We start from the raw sequence: 18981 nt of genomic DNA, 5'->3' as shown, positions 1-18981 counted from the left end.
GTGTCCTGGACATGTTTTGGTGCTGGGGCTGCTCTCCAGGTGTTGTATTTGCTTTCACTGGTTGTTGTGGAGCTGGAATTGTTTGTGGGGATCATGGCTGCAGCAGGATCTCTTTTTGTATTGGCTGAGATTGGCATGATGATGTCGTTACTAGTATTCCAGAAGTCTGGATCAACTGCTACCCTATCTGGAACATCGGATGAGAATATGTTGTCACTTAAACGTCCCGAAACTACGAGCTTTTATGAACGACTGCATGACTTCGCTGATGAATGCCTTGGAGTCATGGTCATCGCAGTACTAGCCAACATTTATTTCATCCCGAACATTTTCATGTTCGCACTGTTCGCTTTTACAACGAATATAAATCGTTCAGACGTGCTTTACTATGGCTTGATGGCGTGGAGTATTGAAGGCGCAATGCTGATGTCGCGCTCGATAGCGACACACATGTACATCAGAGATTCACGCAATGGCCTGCGAACAGAGGTTAGTCGCTACCACGTCAAGTATATACTTCCCCAGATTGTCACTACGTGTTTTCCTGCAATTGCCACCTATCGGCATTACATTTACGACATGGAGGCTTTCGTTCCCGTGCTGCTTCTCAGCATCGCAGCTTATATGTACGAGTTCACGTATCGTGGAAACCCGCATCAAACGGGTTGTAGAAAGCGGCTTAGCTGGATTGCTGGTCACAGCTTCCTCATTGAGACCGTCAAGCGATACTTCAGCGGAAAGATCATTCGCATGGCCCCTCTCGATCCCAAGAAGCAATATGTGTTAAGCTTTCACCCGCACGGTATCACACCGACCTCAGTTATGTGGCTCCAGTTCAACACCGAATGGCGAGAACTGTTCCCGAACTTTTACGCGCACATTTTGACGGCTAGTATCATGCATGCATTACCGCTTGCTCGAGATATTCTTCAGTTCTTGGGGTCACGAGAAGTTACCCGGCAAGCCTTCACATATACACTCCAGCACAACGAGAGTGTATTGCTGGTACCTGGCGGTCAAGCAGAGATGCTAGAGCAGCGATCTGGTCAGAAAGAGGTTCGGGTGTATACACATCACAAAGGTTTCATCCGCCTCGCCATCGAGCATGGAGTGCCATTGGTCCCAGTTCTCAGCTTCAACGAAGGCGAGATGCTGGACAACATTCAGGCTCCTCAGTTGCAACGCTGGTTCGTCAAAAACCTCGCGGTTCCATTCCCATTCTTTCCCTACGGTCGTGGATTCTTGCCGATTCCGCGCAAGGTACACATTCCTATCGTCGTTGGAGAACCTCTGGAGGTGCCACATATCATAAAATCCACCCAAGACGACGTCAATAAAGTCCAAGCCAAGTACTACACTGCGCTTCGCGAGATGTTTGAGAAGTACAAGGACGAAGTTGGTTGCGGCGACTACAAACTCGTTTTCATCTGAAAAATGTTCTAATAGCAGCAAAAAAAAAAAGCAGGACGTGAATACAGGCAAAAAATGATTTTACCTCACGAGACCTTGGCCCGTTTCAAAGACCTGCAACCCATTTTTACGGGTTAAACACACCGGCCAGCGCTTCAAAGCGACCGCGACGTTGGGTCTGTTCAGGAAACTGCTTCCATGCTGCCTCCACTTTTCTCTGCACTTTGGACAGATCAGATGGCACGGGACGCTGGAATTGCTCAGCGTATTGGTGCCAAACGTTAGGCGGTACCAGCGCCGCGTACGCCAACATGATGCAAGCTCGCCACTTGCTCAGACTCTTTTTCCACGCGGCGAAGATTAATGCATCGCCGGGATCTTCACAAGCACGCCCTGAGACCTCCTGGACTTCGTCGTAGGTGGATTCAAAAGCCGCTTCGCATGAAATCGCATTGTAGAAAGCTGCATCGAATGACGGCAGTGACGCATTCCAAGCCGCCAATGCCTTTTTCAAAGGTTCTGGCAATTCGCTCGGATCCTCGCCACCGATTTCAGTGGATGCGCTTGAGTTGCCGCCCGTACGATCGAGATTAGGCGCAGTGAACTTCTGAAGGAACGCAAGACAGTCGTGCTTTCGAGACGGGATGTAATCACTTGCCTGTTTTCCAAGCTGAGCATGGCAATAACAAGAGCGTGGAAAGAAGACAGGTTAGTAAGTAGCACAACGGGCACGTCTCACAATTTTAACGGACCGAGTTGGTGATAGTGACGTTCACGTGCTTGTTAGTCATGAGTTCTTTCAACATCTCCACCGTCACAATGTCATTCTCACAAAGGTAGTGGACGGGGGTATTTCCAATCTGTTACCAAAGCATAAAGATCAGAGTGACAGAAAACCATTTACTTCATTTTTGACGCTTACGTTGTTCTTGATGTTGAAATTGGCTTTGTATTGCAAGAGCTCGCGGATCATGAGCTGCGTCACGCGCCTGTTCTGGCAGACGTAGTAAACTGGTGTTGATTGAAACTAACACGGATCCAAGACACTTCAGCTTCTAAGCCAACACCTACAATCGAAAAGAAAAACGTACATGGTTCTGAATGTTGAGGTTCGCGTTTGCCGCCAGCATGAGGCTGAACATACGCTCAGTAACGTAGGGGTTCTCAGCTAGACAATTCAGTGGGGAATTTCCGTCCTACCAACATATCATCAACAAGCTTAGTTAAAGTAAGCAACATCAATAAGCAAAGTTGCCAAGATTTACCCCATCCACAGCGTTCACATCCGGCTTGGCTTTAAGTAGAGTTTGCAGTGCGTCCTCCGAGACCGCCTCGTTCTCGCAAAGAAAATGCAGCACCGACTTCTTGTTGTCCTGCATCATTTGCACGCAAATTCAGTCAGCTACTGTCATAAACAAGAAGACCACAGACTACGTACAGAGGTTTGCAGGTTCACATTAGCCTTGGCTGCCAGAAGCTGCTGGATACTGGGTACGAGGTCTCCATCGCCGCCACTCTTGTTCTTGCACAGTAAATGCAGCGCACTCCATCCGTTCTGGTCAAAACCAACAGTTTAACTTGCGTTGGTTTGCTTATCCATGCCTACATTCGTATCAATGACCACCAACCTCATCTACGGTGTTCGCGTCGAAGCCCACTTGGAGCAGCAATCGCAGTCCCTCAGCGCGCGCCGTTGGTTCCACCGAGCGATTCTCGCACAGAAAATGCAGTGGAGTCCATCCGTCTAGTTGTGCAGATGGATCTGCATCAGCTCTGAGTGCTGCTTGCAGCTTGGGGGGTTCACAGGAGCCCTGCACCTCATCCCATAACGCGGCGTGCTTCGAGTTCATCTTATCTTCACAATGAGGGAATCAGATTCAAGCATCTGAGACGATTTTCCTCGCTTGAGTGACTATCTGATTCCGGTGCATTGCCGTGCTGTGATTGGCGGCTGTGTAGACGAAGGCGATTGAAGATCGTAGATGACGACTGCCAAGATTCGGGACCCCGCGACGTGTGCAGCGCTGGACGAGTTCCGCACGCACCATGTGGACCTAGAGCTTGAAGTGCACATGGTCGCTAAGCGCGTGTCAGGTGTAGCCACTTTGTCCGTCAAGAGACTCAGCGAGTCGGCGACGACGCTGTGTTTGGACGTGTTCCACTTGACCATCCGCTCGGTATGCGTCGCCCTGCCTGAAGAAGACACGATCGCGGCCCAGTGGAGCATCAAGCCCTTCACAGTCTTCGGAGAAATACTGGAGGTCGAGATCCCGGAAGAATTGGTGCTTGCGAGTGCCTTTGAGCTGACGATCCGCTACGAGACGGATGTAGAGAGCCCGGGAGTCTGCTGGCTTGAGAAGGAGCAGACAGCGGGCAAGAAGCTACCGTTCATGTACACCCAAGGTCAGGAAGTACTGAATCGCAGCTTCTTCCCGTGCCAGGACTCTCCGTCCGTGCGCGTTACGTATACCGCTTCGGTGATCGTACCAAAGGAGCTGGTGTGTGTTATGAGCGCCAAATTGTGCGGCGCGGAGGACTATGTGCCCGAAGAGGTGGAAAAGGAGGGGACTCCTACCAAAAAGAAGTTCACCTTTGAGATGAAACAGTCGATTCCGGTGTATTTGGTGGCAATGGCAGTAGGAGACTTGGTTGAAGCCGAAGTTGGTCCACGATCGAGCATCTGGACGGAACCGTGCATGATTGAAGCTGCTACGAAGGAGTTTGATGGTGTGCTGGAAGAATACTTGGCTATCGGTGAACGCTTATTCGGAGACTATCTCTGGGAGCGCTACGACATGCTGGTTATGCCACCGTCGTTTCCGTACGGTGGAATGGAGAATCCACGGCTTACGTTCGTGTCTCCCTGCACGATCGCTGGCGACAAATCGCTCGTATCAAGTACGTCAACATCGTCTCCGCTAAAATTACAGAAGAGCTAACTTTGTGTTTGATTGCGTGTTGTAGTTGTGGCGCACGAGCTGTCCCACTCGTGGTTTGGCAATTTGGTGACAAATGCAACGTGGAGCGACTTCTTCCTCAATGAAGGCTTCACGATGTACGCGGAGCGACGCATCACCGAGGAATCACACGGCAGGTACGATTTTTTTGCTATTCACTACGATCATGCGGTGTTATGTCACCAACGCTTTTAATTTCTAGAGCTTTGAGCTGCCTCGATGCCAAACTTGGCGAGGCTCTACTACGCGAGGAGATATCCTCTCTTGGAGAGCAATCGCCTCTGACACGTTTGCGAGTTCCGCTTGACGAAGGAATTGATCCAGGCGACTGCTACAACCAGTGCGCGTACGAGAAGGGCTACGCGTTCGTATGCTACCTGCGAAGTCTCGTAGGATCTGAAGCGGTATGAACGCTTTCCTGTACTTGACCACTTCAATCTACTCAACTGTTTATGTGCTATCCCTTGCAGGTGTTCGATGACTTCCTCAAACGTTACTGCGCTGAGTACCGCTTCCAGTCGATTCCAGCGGAGATCATGATCTCGTTTTTCCTGAAGAGTTTTCCTGAGCTAGCGAACGCCGCTGGGACGGATCTCAAGAACGGCATTTCGTTCGACAAATGGCTTAATGAGCCCGGTTACCCACCGTTCACTCCAGATCTTTCGGACACCCAAGGAATCATGCAAAACTGTGAGTCCATGGCTTTCCACTGGCGGTCATCGTCCACCCCAGTGCAACCGAGTGTGCTGTATTTGTCCGAAGAAGCCAAGCAATGGGAGGCCCAACCAATCCTCTATTTCTTGGATTGCTGTCTGGAGACAAAGTTCTCAGATGCAGATGTGGTCATCACGCTGGGTGACACGCTTTCTCTTTGGGACTCACGCAACTCGGAGATTCTGTTCCGGTGGGCGCTGGTTCTTATCAAGAACGACGTCATCGCTAAGTTGTCCGTTGTGCGCCGATTCCTGGAAATGCAAGGCAAGCAGAAGTGCCAACTCCCAATCTACCGCTCACTCACTGCAAGCTCCAATGACCAGGTGCGCAAGTTCGCATCCGAAACCTACGCTGCCACGAAGAGCATGCTGCATGTCATGGTGCGCGACCGCATCGAACTATTACTGGCTGCCATGCAAAAGTAAAGTTGATCGCGTGGCGCCCTTCAAGTTGCATTAATTGATATCCATCGCAGATACTTCCTGCCACACTCGCTTTATGACAAATTCTTGTAGCGATAGTCTCATCTATTGCTCCTGGTCTTCATGGCCGTCCGGACCCTCTCGAGCTCTTGAGAAAACTCCTTGACACTAAACAATAAAATTTCTTTATAAGCAGTTCAATGTTTTTTTCAGTACGCTCCAAGAAATTTCTACCTCTTGATTGAGAGTTCAATCTCCTCTTGCTCTTGTTCGTTGAAGCTCTTCTTCCAGTGCGTCGTCGGCGCCGGAGTCTTCGTCTCCTGCTCCTGCTTCATTGTCATTTTTGTCCAGCTGCAACTTGAAAATTGGTACCAAAGTGTACCACTTTTTGAAGTTTCAAACAGGAAATAGCACCAGATCATGCAGAGCGGCCGGCGACGGCTCCGACAGCGGTAAAACCGCACCTGCAGTTCGATCCAAAGGTCTGTGGACTGATATAATATACTGCTATGCTGTTGTATCCGTATGGTGTGCAGATCAGAGCGAAAGAACGAGTCGGTGGACAGCAGTAGCGACTCAGATGTGGAGCTAGTGACCAAGGTCGAGGGAGTACGGCCGCACTCGCAGGAATTAAAGACTGGGATAGCAGAAAACGCGTGGGAATGCCGTATGTGTACATTCCTGAACGAAGATACTCGCGCTTCCAGATGTGAACTGTGCGAAAGCGCTCGTCCCGGGCTGCCGAGGAAGACACGGAAGCTGTCACAGTGGCTCTCGCAGCCAATGAACAAGACAGAGCACAATAGCAGCACGAAAAAGCAGTCATCAGGTGCTTCAATGGAGCCTATTGAGGTCATTGATAGCAGCGAGAGTGGAAATAGTGATGACGATGCAAGTGTCACCTCGGCTGCGTCGTATAATGGAGAGGCTACTTTATTACGACGGAGCAATGGAAAGGTAGCGACTGCCAAGACGAATCAAGGGCTGTGGACGGATTTATATGCCCCGAAAACGGTTGATGATCTTTGTGTGAACAAGAAGAAGGTGCAGGAGATCTCGGAATGGCTGGATCGGAATGCGTCGCCACAACCAGGTGTGTTCCAGAAGCGGTTGTTGTTCTTGTGTGGTCCGCCAGGATCGGGTAAGTCGACGGTCGTACGTTGTATTGTTCGACAGCTCGGTCTACTTATCAAAGAGTGGGAAGACAACTCAGCAGCTGGAAAACTGAACTATGAACGCATGCTTCGGGAAGACTTTTGGACGCCGCAGATATCTGGAGTTGACGATTTTTCAGATTTTATCCATCGCTCGTCAGCCTACGCTGCACTACCTGTTGCTACGTCCCGCCATGCATCATCTATTGGTGGCAAGTGTCGACTATCGAGCACTCAGCCAGGTTCTGGCAATTTGCAGAAGACAGGACAGGTGATTTTGATCGAGAGCTGGCCGGAGTCATGGTCGAAAGATAAGTCGCTATACGAGGAGAAGCTTCAACGGATCTATCAACATGTGGTAGACCCAGCTGGAGGATGTCGTTACCCTGTAGTTTGCATCTACAGTGACGTCCAGGGCAGCAAGATTGACCTGGATCACCTGAGCCGAAAGTTTTCTCGCGAGGTGATGCATTCGCCGCTGACTTCAGTGATTAATATCAACGCAGTGACATCTGTGCAGCTAAAGAAACATCTTACTCGCATTACTGCTCAAGAGAACTGTCCCTTTCAGCCGGCGGATATCCAGAATATAATCGACAGTAGCAATGGAGATATGCGGCACGCTCTGAATATGCTGCAATTGTCGCTCAACCCCAACGTAAAGAAGCACAAAGCTGTGTCAGCAACCACTACGAAGAAGGGGAAAAGGAGAAGAGTTTCTTCCGCGAATTCCGAGGCATCAACAGCGCCAAGCGCTAGCATCCGTGATCCATTTCTCTCGGATTTCCACGTTGTTGGAAAGCTGCTGCACGGTAAAATGTTGGCAAACAAAAATGCTGATGAGAGCGCGTTAAGGAATGGAGCGAACACCATCGACTACGATCAGATCTTGGATGCCTCTGCTATGCCACTTGACCGAGTGCTTGCACTCGTTCATGAGAACAGCATTGCATACTTTACGCAAGTGGAAGATCTGTCTGGCGCTCTGGACCTAATGAGCTTGTGCGAGGTGTTGGTTGCTGAATCATACAGCGGCGTCAGGAGTTCTGAGGTACGATTTAAATGGGTTGCCTGCTTACCCAATTTTACTGATTGAAGAACTCTGTTGTCGCATTTGAACAAGGCTTTTAAGCGCTCTCGGGGCGTTGCGCAAGCCATTCTTATGCGAACCGTTGCAGTGACGAACGAAAATCCCGCTCCGAAGGCATTCCGACCGATCACGCGGCCCCAAACATACACTGCAAAGCAGCGTATTGTGTCCCGTCGTGAGGAAATGTTAGTGGCTACTCGAGGAGGCAAGCATGGGCTTCAACATGCATGCACGGGGGATGTGTTTGCATTCGAAGTGGAGCCTTTTTTGACAATCATGGATCGAGTGGGTGGACCTGCTACTCGGCAGAATGCAGCCGGCACATTGGCAATTGACTCACTCTCACTCAAAGAAGAGGTCGACGATGAAATCGAGAACAGTGATGATGAGTGGTAAGAGTTACAGTAACTACAATTTTGAACGCACAAATTACTACGGCTCAGGTGATGAGGCTAAGTTGGACGCGTTCGCCATGGCAGCAGCAGATTTTCTGATACTGCTGTCATACTCTTTCCTCTTGGCAAAGCTACTGTTTTTGAATTTGTCACCTTGCCCCTCATTTATGGTGATAATTGTTGAAGCAGCAGTCGAAGTACTTTGTTCCTTCTGCTCAAGGAGTACGCTTGCTTTCACCTTCTTCAAATTGTTCGTGACACTCGGTGCTGTCACCTTTGCACCTGTACCAAGCGGGTATGGTAACCCTTGCGAAGAGGTTACAATGGAATGCCCAGGACGGGACTGGCTGTCATCTTCTACTGTTGGAGACGGCATCTCCAGTAGCAGACTCGTTTCGTGCCCCACCCAGCGAACAATGTATTCGCCGTTACGTTTGCGATTCAAATCACCTTGAAGACGACGAGTTGCTGCATAATGGTGACTGTGGCCTGAGTTTGGTCCATTCTTGTGAGCTGATCCATCACCATCGCGTAACTTTTTTTCCAAATTAGCAAGGCGCTGATGACAATTGAGTTGTCCAAGTGAATGTTTGTACCATTCGTACAGTGTCAACGCCTTCGTGAAGCAATTGTGAGCGCCTCGTAGATTTCCGTTGCGTGAGTGAATCATGCCGATCGCACTCAAAGATGCCGCTTGTCCAATTTTGTTTCCAACAGTTTTGTACAGAATGAGAGCTGTGCCGAATTGAGCCTTGGCTTCGTCGAACTTTGTTTCGGTTGTGAGTAGAATGCCCATCAGTTTACGAATATTCGCCTGACAAAGGGTATTCTTGTGCTGTTTGGCGATATGCAAAGCCTTGTTAGCCGCGTTCCAAGCACCGCGATGGCGACCTGACAAGAACAAAGAGTGCGCGAGATAACATGCTACGTCCATCACATAGCCATCAATCTTCTCGCGCAGGTTGATGCCATCGCTATTGTCAACAGTTGAATGAACATCTGTCCTCGTCGATCTTGGTGACGAGGCCTTGGCTTCCGCTTGGCACTCCTCAATCATGCGAATATGGAGGTCGAGAATCATCCAAAGATTGGATTCATGCAAGTCCAAAATCAAATAAGCTGCGCTTGATTCGATTGTGAGTGTGCAGATGTGCTGAAAGACCCAGTAGCTCACTTTTTGGAAATGCCTCGAGGTGTTATACAGGAAGAGATCACGGTCGGAAACGCAGAGTGACTCCAATACCTCGTTCTTCGCACCATCGCCGTCGTACATTCCGAGCAAACTGCGCGCATAACTTGCAATGAACGGGAACGTTGAATACGAAACACACACAGCCATAATCTCCGCGTGGTCGTCCATACGCTCCACATGCTCGGAGACGCGAGATGCGCGTCCACTGCGCGTCAGCGAGTTGAGCATGTGTCTGTCGTTCAAGGCGCGACGAGACCCACCTCTGCCATTCGGGATGTCATATTCTGCACTCTCAGCTTTCCCAGCAGCCTCAGTAGCGTTATTGATGAAGTCGCTGTACGACTTCAGAGCTGCCAACAAAGACTGGTCGTATCCACGGCTGGATGAATGGCGCGACCTGGATCTTCTGGAGCTACTGCTACCGAGGCCGCTTGTTCCCGTACCGCTGCGTTTGGGCAAGCCTCGCTTAGCCAGTGCGAATCCTGGAATACGATTTCGTTGAATAAGCGAGAATCGAAGAAGCGTCTCCACAAGCCCCTCCCACTTGCTCCCCCACAGGCTCTTAAAATCTGCTGGCATTGCTCCAGCTGGAAGCAATCCCAAAAGCGCGAAGAATCGGATCGCGTCTTGGCCGTGGTGCATCCGAACTTGCTCCAAGGACACATCCAGCGATGCAACGAGGGTGTTCAAAGCGCTGCGATCGTGTGCAGCGAGACCTACAACTTGCAACTCGCTCACACCGCGACTGAGTACTGCTCGTGTAAGCTCTGACAGAGATCTATCCTGAAGCAATGGAGCACAGAGCGAAATAGCTTGTGGGTGACCATCGAGGAACGCCATCAATGGGTGAGCTACCAACGCATTCAGAATCGACGTAGACGTGGACTTCGTACCACTAGTATCAGTATCCCCGATTTCAGACACAAGCAGCGCGCGTGGTGACTTTTTGATGAACAGGTCCGCAGCGTGATAGTGCGATAAACGATTTAAAGACACCACCTTCTCGTCAAACTCGTTGATTCCACCGCCCATTGCTTGTCGAGCCGTCATCAAAAACGACAAGGACGGCGTATTATGTAGCAATTGCAGCAGAAAATCGCGCGTAGACGACGGATTCGCGTTGATCGGATCTTCCATGTTGTCCATCACGAGTAAAACTTTCATGTCAGCGAGCGCTTGGTCGAGCGGCATGTCCTTCTCACGACCACCTTCAGGGAACAACGCGCTCTTGATAGACGATTCCATGCCTTCCAGTGACTGGACCCCACGCAACCGAATGAATGCAACGCCATCAGGGAAGGCATTACGATCAGCCAGGAAGTGAGCAAGCTTAGTCGACAAGGTACTCTTGCCGATTCCAGGAGGACCACGTAGTGTCACAAACCTTCGCGTGTTGACTAGTTCTGCTAGCATGTGCAGTTCTTGCTCTCTACCCACAAACGACTCAGCTACTGGCGGAAGAGTTTTACTGAATTTGTTGGACGGACTCACATCGACCCACTTACCCACTGAGATATCGGAGAACACAAACTGTTGCGTTGACGCATTGCATCTGCAACTCTTCTCCTCGAAATTCACTTCAATCGCCTGTGGAACTTCCTCTCTGGACCAAAGTGGGCAGGTTTCCGCGTGTAGCTGAGACGATTCCAATAGCACAAACTTGTCGCCTTCCCCGTCAGGAATCCGCATTTCGGCACTCACGCGGACACGAGCGATTTCAAACGCTTGCTGGATTGTCTTCCCCGTTACAGCTGCATGGTAGAACGAATACGAAAACATGGCTGAAGATTCATCCAATACCCGGCCTTCAGACCGCACGCACACTACGTGTGCTACTCCAGCTTGGATGAAAACTTCACCGATATCCTTCGAATCGCAAGATGATACAAATACCAACTTGAGAGTGCCGTTGATCGCAGGCCGACCGTCAATGCTACGAGATGATGAGATTTGGGATGGAGAGCGCGCCGGCAAACCAGTGATACTACTAGCCGGCACGTTATCCTTCGGTATCTCCAGCGAGATGCTGCTTTCACTGACAATGGGCTCCTCAACGACCGAAGAACTCGTACCACCGTTCAGTATACTCCGCAGTGTCGTAGAATCTACTAAATGCGCCAGACCAGAGCACTGCGTGTCTTCAAACATGAGATACTGGCTTTGCCCCACAATTCGACCTCCATGTCCGCTGAAGTGTAACACAGTCACGCCACGATCCAAAACTTTCCGAAGTGCGTCAACCGTAGCCACTGCTCGCATCGTGTGCACTGCACGCTGGCATTCCTGGAAGATCTTACTCAAGTGACTCTGTTCCTGTGCAATATTCAGCGGTGGCACGGGCTTTAAACGATGATTACTGTCGCTCATGACGAATGGTAGCGAGTAGAGCGTGGCGAGATCCACCCACGTGTTGTGGATCCCGTAGACACTGGACGTCTCGGTGATTGTCGTACAGTCAGATAGTGTATCGCTCTTGTCTTCGCTAGTGCTAGCTGTTGCTGTGCCTCCTCTATTGAGCTGCTCCACACCGTCGATCATGCGTCGAGCAATGCGCTCGTTCACTTCCTCGTACATTTTCTCCTCGGCCTTGGTGGTCGCCGCAACTTCCTTGTGCTCTTCATCTTTCGTCTTTCCATGGTGATCTTCATTACTAGTGGCAATTGCAGCAGCCGAGGCGGCTGGAAACTCGACAGTTCCATTGATAGACGCCTCGCGCCTTCTGGCCAGCAAATCACCTGCCTGCTGATGGATCTGCTCCAGTCGCGCCTCCGGAGACAGTCCGGGGGCCACATGAGGCACTGACAGACTCTCCACAAAAGCCCACAGCTCTTGCTGAAGCGTAGCGGCGGGATTCATCGCGATCCACGAGCAATAGTGTGGCGAGTGAGGAACGCCGTCAATGATAAGCGTAAGTAATCGAAATAAAACCCACTTGCCTAAGAAAAACTACCATCATTCCTTGTGTTCTGGGTGATTTGGGTCTTTAGAAACTCAGATGGCTACACCTTACTTTTTTGTTGGTCATCACGCCCTGGTTCAGTGCCAAGCTTATGAGTGACATTGAAGACTCGGGCGAGGGTTTTTGGGGCCGCACGGAGGAACGAGAGTTCTCGTATGTGGTGACGATACCGAGTAGTGGGGAGAAAGTCTCGCTAACGGCGGTGCAGGATCGAGATATATGCGCTGGTACGCCGGAGTTCCCGTCGCACGGTCATTGCGTTTGGGACGCCGCGCTACTGCTCGCCGACTATCTGCAGACCCAAGCCCAGGACGCAAGAGACGAACACCGCTTTAAAGGCAAAAAAGTGGTGGAACTCGGTGCGGGGGTTGGACTTGTTGGGATGACACTGGCTGTGCTCGGAGCTCAAGTAGCACTAACGGACCAGGAGTACGCGCTGCCTCTGCTGAGCAAAAACGTGGCCGTCAACTTCCTTCTTGAAGGAACGAACAAGTCGGTGGCTACTGCTGTTGCACCGGTAGTGGAAGAGTGTCAATGGGGAGACAAATTTAAGCCTGGAGGCTCCTTGACGTCGTGGAAGAAAAGCACTGACCTAATAGTCTTCTCAGACGTGCTGTATAATGCTTCGGCGTCTTTGCTGCTGATCAAAACGCTGCATGAATTAGTGTCGCCGACGACCGATGTGATCTTCAGTTTTGAGACGCGAAATGCGGAGATTGAAGCAAATTTCTTGCAGGAACTCGGGAAAATATTTGACGTCGAGGAGGTGTCTCGCAAGAATAACGCTCAGGTTTTTGCCAGATTCGAGTACTCGGACGAGCTTTCCATCTATCACGCGCGCCTTAAAGCTGGCGGTAATGAGAATTAGAATGTTCTTGGATGTGATTATATTTTCACAAATTGTACGGTAGCATGCTGTTCCGCTATAATCTTGACAATGAGACGGAAGGCATTGGCTCGTTGGTTTGTGGTTCCGGTACCAACTCCTCGATGCGACTGGGCAACATCCGCGCTTCGAGTGGTATATCCTTGGTTTTCTTGTAGACATTATCCAGGAAAGCACACACGGCGTCGCCATGCGCCAATGCTCGTGGAGACACCAAGAAATTGAACATGTGGCTGGCGTAAGGCACCTTTACGAAGACATCCTGCACACCACCGAGCTGCTTGTCCTGATACGACGCAACACTTTGGGGGAGATTCTGACGATAGTGGAGCAAGCGATCGAAGAACAGACGCGAGTCCTTGAACGCCACGGTGTTGTCGTGAGTACCATGGGTGATCAGGAATGGTGGAATGATGTCACGTCGACGTGCTGCACGGTCATCGTCCAAGTAGGCGATAGGTGACGCGCGCTCGAAGTCCTCGTTGTTGTCTTTTAACTTTTTCTGCATCACCAAGAACTCGAGGTACTGGACAAGTCCGCGCGTTTTGTCACGAGCGTAGTAGATTCCATGTCGATCTGTAAAGTCGTGTACACCATAGTTATCGACAACTGCGCGGACACTTGTGTCTACGTCTTCGAAGCCAGGCTGCAGGGACTTGTCATCCGCGGTGAGGCCTACCAGACTAGCCAGGTGTCCTCCAGCTGACTCACCGCCAACAGCAATAAACTCTGGGTTGGCGTTGAACTCAGCTCGTGCGTTTTGGCGAAGGAAAGCTACCGCACGCTTCGAATCTATGAGGTGTTTAGGGAACGCCACTCCAGGAGATAATCGGTAGTCGATCACGCATACTATCCAGCCCATTGAGGCAACCTGGTAGACACAGGCAAATGGCGGGATGCGGCGATCACCGATGACCCAACCACCTCCATGAATGTACAGGAAGATAGGTGCGTTGGAAGGCGCATCCCGGTGCTTGTAGACATCCATCAGGAGCTTTGTTGTTTTGGTTTTGCCGACATGAGCATAAGTAACCGTGCGGATCTTGCTGACACCAGGGTAGCTCAGCGACAAGGCCATGGGCTGTGGTAAAGGTAGAAACACGCTTAGCCAACGTTTTAACGTCATGCGCCCGATATCCTTGAGCTGATTTGGCGGGATATCCGACGAGAGGAATGCATCGCGAATGACATCCTTAGACGAGAGGTTCTGTCTGTACCATGTCATGAGCTTTGCAGCTACTACGCACTGCATCAGACCCGCGAACGCGCCACTCCAACGTGAGAAGATGGGGATCTCCTTCTTAAGAAGAAAACCAGTCAGACACGCGTGTATGACTGCGACCTTGTGCGAAAGCTCGGTGGGCAATAACGACGCTGCCATGCCGAAGAAATTCTGCACGATTAAGCACCACATCGTGAAGTTAGACAATGCGCTCAGGAACCGCAACTGCGCCGAGGCTTACCTCGCGCGGGATCTTGTTGTTCTTGGCGCGCTCCACAATGTACAACGTAGACGCGGCGAAAGCCAGGTACGCCCAGCGTGTCAGGCGCTCGTTGTTCAGGTATGGCGTCGGCTCGAGGGGTTTCATGACTTTCATCTCTGGGGCTGATTGCGATCTGACCGCGTTTCCGGTGGTATTATTTCGTGCAGCTCACTGATGGTGCGGGGCCTGCCACTGTGGTTGGACCTTAAGGGAACACACAAGCAAGCAGGGCTGTAGCTGTTGGCGCAGCTTGATGCTTCCTTGAAATGACCGTCTGCAGGCCGCGTGCAAATGCATTCATCTTGTCCAATCAGAGGCATTATAAACGAGCTTTAGCCAATCATATGATCGTACAAAAGAGGTTGACTCAACAGGAATTAACATTTTCCTTCGGCAAAAGCTAAAGCTGTCTACGCACGCAATCATGCTGGTCCAGGAATGGTGAACACCAGCGAACCCAAGCGAAATGTACATGCATTAACAAACTCGTACATGTAACTCAAAGGCGTGCCGTTGCAGTTGTGGTGGCTGCAGCCGCCAACTCTGCTATCTGCGCCGTCGCCAATTCGGATGCGCAGTGCAGCGGAATATCTTTGGTCTTTGCGTACAGATTGTTCAGGAAGGCAGCTACAGCTTGGCCGTGAGCGATCGCTCGCGGTGACATGACGTAGTTGAAGGCGTGGTGTGCACCCGGGATCTTCAGGAAGATGTCACAAACGCCGCCCACTGGAGTCTGCTGCGCGCGCTGTCGATACAGCTGGAGCTGCTCGAAGAAGACCTGCGAACTACCGAATGGTACCAGCGTGTCCAGCGTGCCGTGCGAAATGAGAAATGGTGGGATGACAGCAGGAAGGTCGCTAGATTTCTCTTCACGGAGCCAACCGACGGGCGACGCCTTCTCCCAGTCCTCATCCGCATCGCTCATCTTCTTCTGCATCACCAGGAGCTCGATGAAGCGCACGAAGATGTGGTCTTTGTCCTTGTAGAAGTACACACCATGGCGGTCCTTAAAATCGTGAACACCGTAGGTGTCAATGCAACCGCGTACACTTGTGTCCACCTCCTCGAAACCGGGTTGAAGTGACTTGTCGGCCGGAGTAAGAGCCATCAAGCTTGCCAGGTGGCCACCAGCAGACTCTCCTGCCACGACAATGTAGTCCGGGTTGGCGTCGAATTTCTTCCGTGCGTTCCGACGAAGGAAGGCCATCGCGCGCTTGGCATCTACAAGCTGCTCGGGGAAGGCGATCTTTGGAGATTTCTGGTAGTCGAACACGCACACGACCCACCCACTAGCAGCAATCTGGTAAATGCATGGAAGTGGGGGGGTCTCTCGAGTGCTCATGACCCAAGCACCGCCGTGGATGTAGAGCACGATAGGAGCATTGGACGGTGTATTTGGATGCTTGTACACGTCCATTAGCAGCGCGGTGGTCTTGTTCTTCCCCACATGAGCAAAGGTAACTGTCTGTATCTTCGAGACTCCCGGGAATGCCATCGCAAGTCCCAACGGCTGAGGCACGGGTAACAACACAGCAAACCACTGCTTCCAGCTGAGCTTGCCAATGCTCTGAACACTATCCGAAGAAATATCGAAAGCGTGCATTGTGTCCCGAATCAGATGCTTGGAGGAGATATTGTCTCGGTATATCTTCGCCAGCCGAGCCATTACAATACACTGCAACAACGCTCCGATTGAGCCGACCCACTCTGACAGTACGGGCTGCTTGGACTTGTGCAACTTATAGATGATAGCGAAGTTGATCGCGAGCATGTTGTGCGAGAGCTCAGTGGGCAGCATGGCAGCAAAAAAGCTCAACACGTTCTGCAGTAGAAAGCATTGTCAGAAGTCGGCGGTTGTGTTCATCAAGAGATCGATCATACCTCGCGCGGGATGTCCTTGATCCTGGCTCGCCGCAGTAAGTACAGCATGCTCACCATAAGCGTCAGATATCCCCATCGCGGAGGAAGTTTCCTCTGCACTACGGCCTTGATGATCTTCATCGCACCGCCGCCCACTGAGGCTCGGTCGTCACTTCCAGCAATGTCTGTTTGCCGCCAGACGGACACCATAATATTTTTGGGCCAATCACGCCGGATCCCCTCGCGTCTCCCGAAGTTGTCGACTGACAAACCCTGCGTCGCCGTATGCAGGTGATGAGACTCCATTCGATAGATCTCATTTGTGAAAACGAAGTTATTCTTTATTCGGCTTACATGTACTCACTCGTAGGCTTGAAGTACTGAAGCTTGTGATCGAGATCCTGAGCTGTCTACTCCACCTTAATGGTTCGGTAGATCTTGTTGACGAAAAAGAGTGAGCTCTGAAATCCGATGAAGCCCAACATGACAAAGAAGCAGTAGGCCATCATGCTCGTGTAACCAAAGTAAAACGCTGCCTGGAAGAAACCGGTCATGTCGGCAATGCTCGTGTAGTACCACACGCTGTACGCAAGCACGAACAACCCCGTCGTACCGCCCGAGATGTACGATCGCCACCACCAGCGGTGGTCCTCGGACGAGAGCTGGATGTACGTCAACGAGATGGTCGTGAACGCTGTCACGAACACCAGCATGACGAAAGACAAGAACAGGATACCGAACAGCGTGTAGATCGAGTGGCCCCAGATCGCGGCGAAAATGTGGTGCAGCTCAATGTAGACAGCGCTGAACGGGAGACATCCGGCTGCGATGATCAGGATGAACGGACTGCGATAGCCAGGCACGGACGGAACCTCACGCGGAATCTTGTTCGTACGACACGGGGACTTGAATTCGCCAGTAGAGTTCCGCCCAGCGATACCACCGATAATGGTCAGAGGCAGAGCCACTGTAATGAACAACACTAGCACGATCATGATGGTGCCAAAAGGCAAAGCCGCTGACGAGTCGTTCCAGATCGCTACCGAGTTCAAAAACGAGAAGATCGCAACCAGCGGTCCCGGGATAATAAGCACACACAGCAAGATGTTCCACACCCATCGCTGACCACCAAGCTGACGGTACATTCGAGCAGAATGGAAACCTCCGACGCCTGCAGTGAGCGCGTAGAGGACGATGAAGGCAGTCATCATACCACCGCGCTTGTTGGGCTTGACGATGCCAAGCAACGAAGATACGAGAGCCACCGACAGCATCACGAACAACTGCGCACCGGCACCGTTGAGAGCGCAGAAAATGTTCAAATGCGTTGGGAACCTGAATACGTCAGCATGCAAGAGCTTCCAGCCAGAATCATCCTCCAGTGCATGATCGTCACCAGTCTCCAAGTCCGTGTATCGCGAGAAGTCACGCTTAAGAATGCGAATCATCACAATGGACAAGAATCCCGTGAGCATCATCACTAAGATGAAAGAGTTGATGACTGAAATCCAATGCAGCTCCAAGTCGTCTGGCTCAATCAGTTCTTTGTCAACGTTGCGGTTCTCGTAGAGCAGATCCAGTCGATTGTGCCACTTCACAGAGTACGTGAAGATTGCTTCGGGTGTCTTGGCAATATTCTCAGGCGACAGTGCGTAGTGGTATTCAAGGTCCGGATCGGACGATGCCATCGTCATGTTCACAGCCACAATCTGAACAGCACGAAAGGTTAGTGTTTACAACTCTCTAATCCAATGCCTTGGTCACCTCGCTTACTTTGTTCTTGCCTTCCTCTGCTTCCACATCGTTGTAGGCGATGTCGAAGTGCAGATGTGTGTTCAGGTAGTAGTGCATCTTCATACCTTCGCGGATGCCCTCCTGGATGAGGTATCCCACCTGGCCTCGAAGCCGGATGTCATCCACATACATCTCGAATTCGTAGTCCTCATCCACCGCATCCTTGAACACCTTCATGACATCCGGGGCCATCGGCAACTTGCAGAGCTGCGCGTATGTCTGGTCCACACCAAAGTAGAGACGGTAATCTGTCACAACCTTGCGACTGCCCGTGAGCAACTCACCCAGGTCATGATCGTCCCATTGGCGCTCCTTTGGTTTGCAGTACGGTAACTTGTAATACTGGTACGTCTCAGTGGGGTTTGCGTATGGCCGGATCTGCAGCAGGAAGTGCCGGATTCAGCCATTGAGAACTGTATTATTCGGCCCGTTAGGGGCCATATGTCTGAGGTAAAAGAACGCACCGTGTTGGCAACGACCTCCACCTCGTCCCGCATCTTGTAGTCATCCTCGGCTGCCGCGACAGACAGCGTTGCCACGAGCAGCAGCAGCTTCATCCACATAGCGAAGCTCGTCTAAATGAGCCCAGAGTAACGTTCACTATGCGCTGATTGGTGGAAAGTCCGATCTGTCGCATTCTTTTCCAATATGGCTACACTTCACA

At 51.2% G+C, this 18981-nt stretch overlaps 9 protein-coding genes across 10 annotated transcripts in view; 4 read left to right on the top strand and 5 right to left on the bottom strand.

Moving 5' to 3' along the window:
* Positions 1-1570, top strand: part of PPTG_21905 (hypothetical protein) — a gene marked incomplete at its 5' end in the record, with an annotated part of 5236 nt that extends 3666 nt beyond the window's left edge. Inside the window, one exon of the mRNA XM_008900607.1 lies at positions 104-1570. Coding sequence (XP_008898855.1) covers positions 104-1431 — 1328 coding nt within the window. The 3' untranslated portion in view covers positions 1432-1570. The remainder of the gene's footprint in view (positions 1-103) is intronic.
* On the bottom strand, positions 103-3320 carry PPTG_06520 (hypothetical protein). Its single transcript, XM_008900447.1, has 7 exons — positions 3039-3320; positions 2849-2965; positions 2676-2783; positions 2502-2606; positions 2333-2437; positions 2163-2270; positions 103-2080 (listed from the first exon to the last, which is right to left on the bottom strand). Exons 1-7 carry the CDS (start codon positions 3258-3260, stop codon positions 1538-1540), a joined length of 1308 nt encoding a protein of 435 aa, XP_008898695.1. The 5' UTR covers positions 3261-3320; the 3' UTR covers positions 103-1537.
* Positions 3166-5698, top strand: PPTG_06519 (hypothetical protein). The gene is made up of 4 exons (XM_008900446.1): positions 3166-4308; positions 4375-4504; positions 4570-4771; positions 4838-5698. Exons 1-4 carry the CDS (start codon positions 3393-3395, stop codon positions 5504-5506), a joined length of 1917 nt encoding a protein of 638 aa, XP_008898694.1. The 5' UTR covers positions 3166-3392; the 3' UTR covers positions 5507-5698.
* A 205-nt stretch (positions 5699-5903) lies between these two features.
* PPTG_06518 lies at positions 5904-8934 on the top strand. 2 transcript variants are annotated; one of them, XM_008900445.1, is made up of 3 exons: positions 5904-5955; positions 6040-7708; positions 7781-8934. In XM_008900445.1, exons 1-3 carry the CDS (start codon positions 5924-5926, stop codon positions 8141-8143), a joined length of 2064 nt encoding a protein of 687 aa, XP_008898693.1. In that variant the 5' UTR covers positions 5904-5923; the 3' UTR covers positions 8144-8934. The 2 variants fall into 2 exon arrangements, with proteins under 2 accessions (XP_008898693.1, XP_008898692.1); XM_008900444.1 differs by having other exon boundaries at positions 6040-8934.
* PPTG_06517 (hypothetical protein) lies at positions 8104-12253 on the bottom strand. Its single transcript, XM_008900443.1, has one exon. It carries the CDS (start codon positions 12188-12190, stop codon positions 8180-8182), a length of 4011 nt encoding a protein of 1336 aa, XP_008898691.1. The 5' UTR covers positions 12191-12253; the 3' UTR covers positions 8104-8179.
* A 50-nt stretch (positions 12254-12303) lies between these two features.
* PPTG_06516 (hypothetical protein) lies at positions 12304-13978 on the top strand. Its single transcript, XM_008900442.1, has one exon. It carries the CDS (start codon positions 12385-12387, stop codon positions 13159-13161), a length of 777 nt encoding a protein of 258 aa, XP_008898690.1. The 5' UTR covers positions 12304-12384; the 3' UTR covers positions 13162-13978.
* PPTG_06515 (hypothetical protein) lies at positions 13217-14593 on the bottom strand (the record flags this gene model as incomplete). The annotated part of the gene is made up of 1 exon (XM_008900441.1): positions 13217-14593. One exon carries the CDS (start codon positions 14591-14593, stop codon positions 13217-13219), a length of 1377 nt encoding a protein of 458 aa, XP_008898689.1.
* Positions 14594-15162: 569 nt separating this feature from the next.
* On the bottom strand, positions 15163-16829 carry PPTG_06514 (hypothetical protein; the record flags this gene model as incomplete). The annotated part of the gene is made up of 2 exons (XM_008900440.1): positions 15163-16485; positions 16545-16829. 2 exons carry the CDS (start codon positions 16827-16829, stop codon positions 15163-15165), a joined length of 1608 nt encoding a protein of 535 aa, XP_008898688.1.
* A 104-nt stretch (positions 16830-16933) lies between these two features.
* Positions 16934-18880, bottom strand: PPTG_06513 (hypothetical protein; the record flags this gene model as incomplete). The annotated part of the gene is made up of 3 exons (XM_008900439.1): positions 16934-18232; positions 18297-18695; positions 18782-18880. The coding sequence occupies 3 exons, from the start codon at positions 18878-18880 to the stop codon at positions 16934-16936; spliced, it is 1797 nt and encodes a 598-aa protein (XP_008898687.1).
* Between the last annotated feature and the right edge of the window lie 101 nt (positions 18881-18981).

Source organism: Phytophthora parasitica, assembly GCF_000247585.1.
Source record: "Phytophthora parasitica INRA-310 unplaced genomic scaffold supercont2.9, whole genome shotgun sequence".
NCBI lineage: Eukaryota > Oomycota > Peronosporomycetes > Peronosporales > Peronosporaceae > Phytophthora > Phytophthora nicotianae.
The sequence above is the reverse complement of the archived record's forward strand: the minus strand, read 5'-3'. Positions and strand labels throughout refer to the sequence as shown.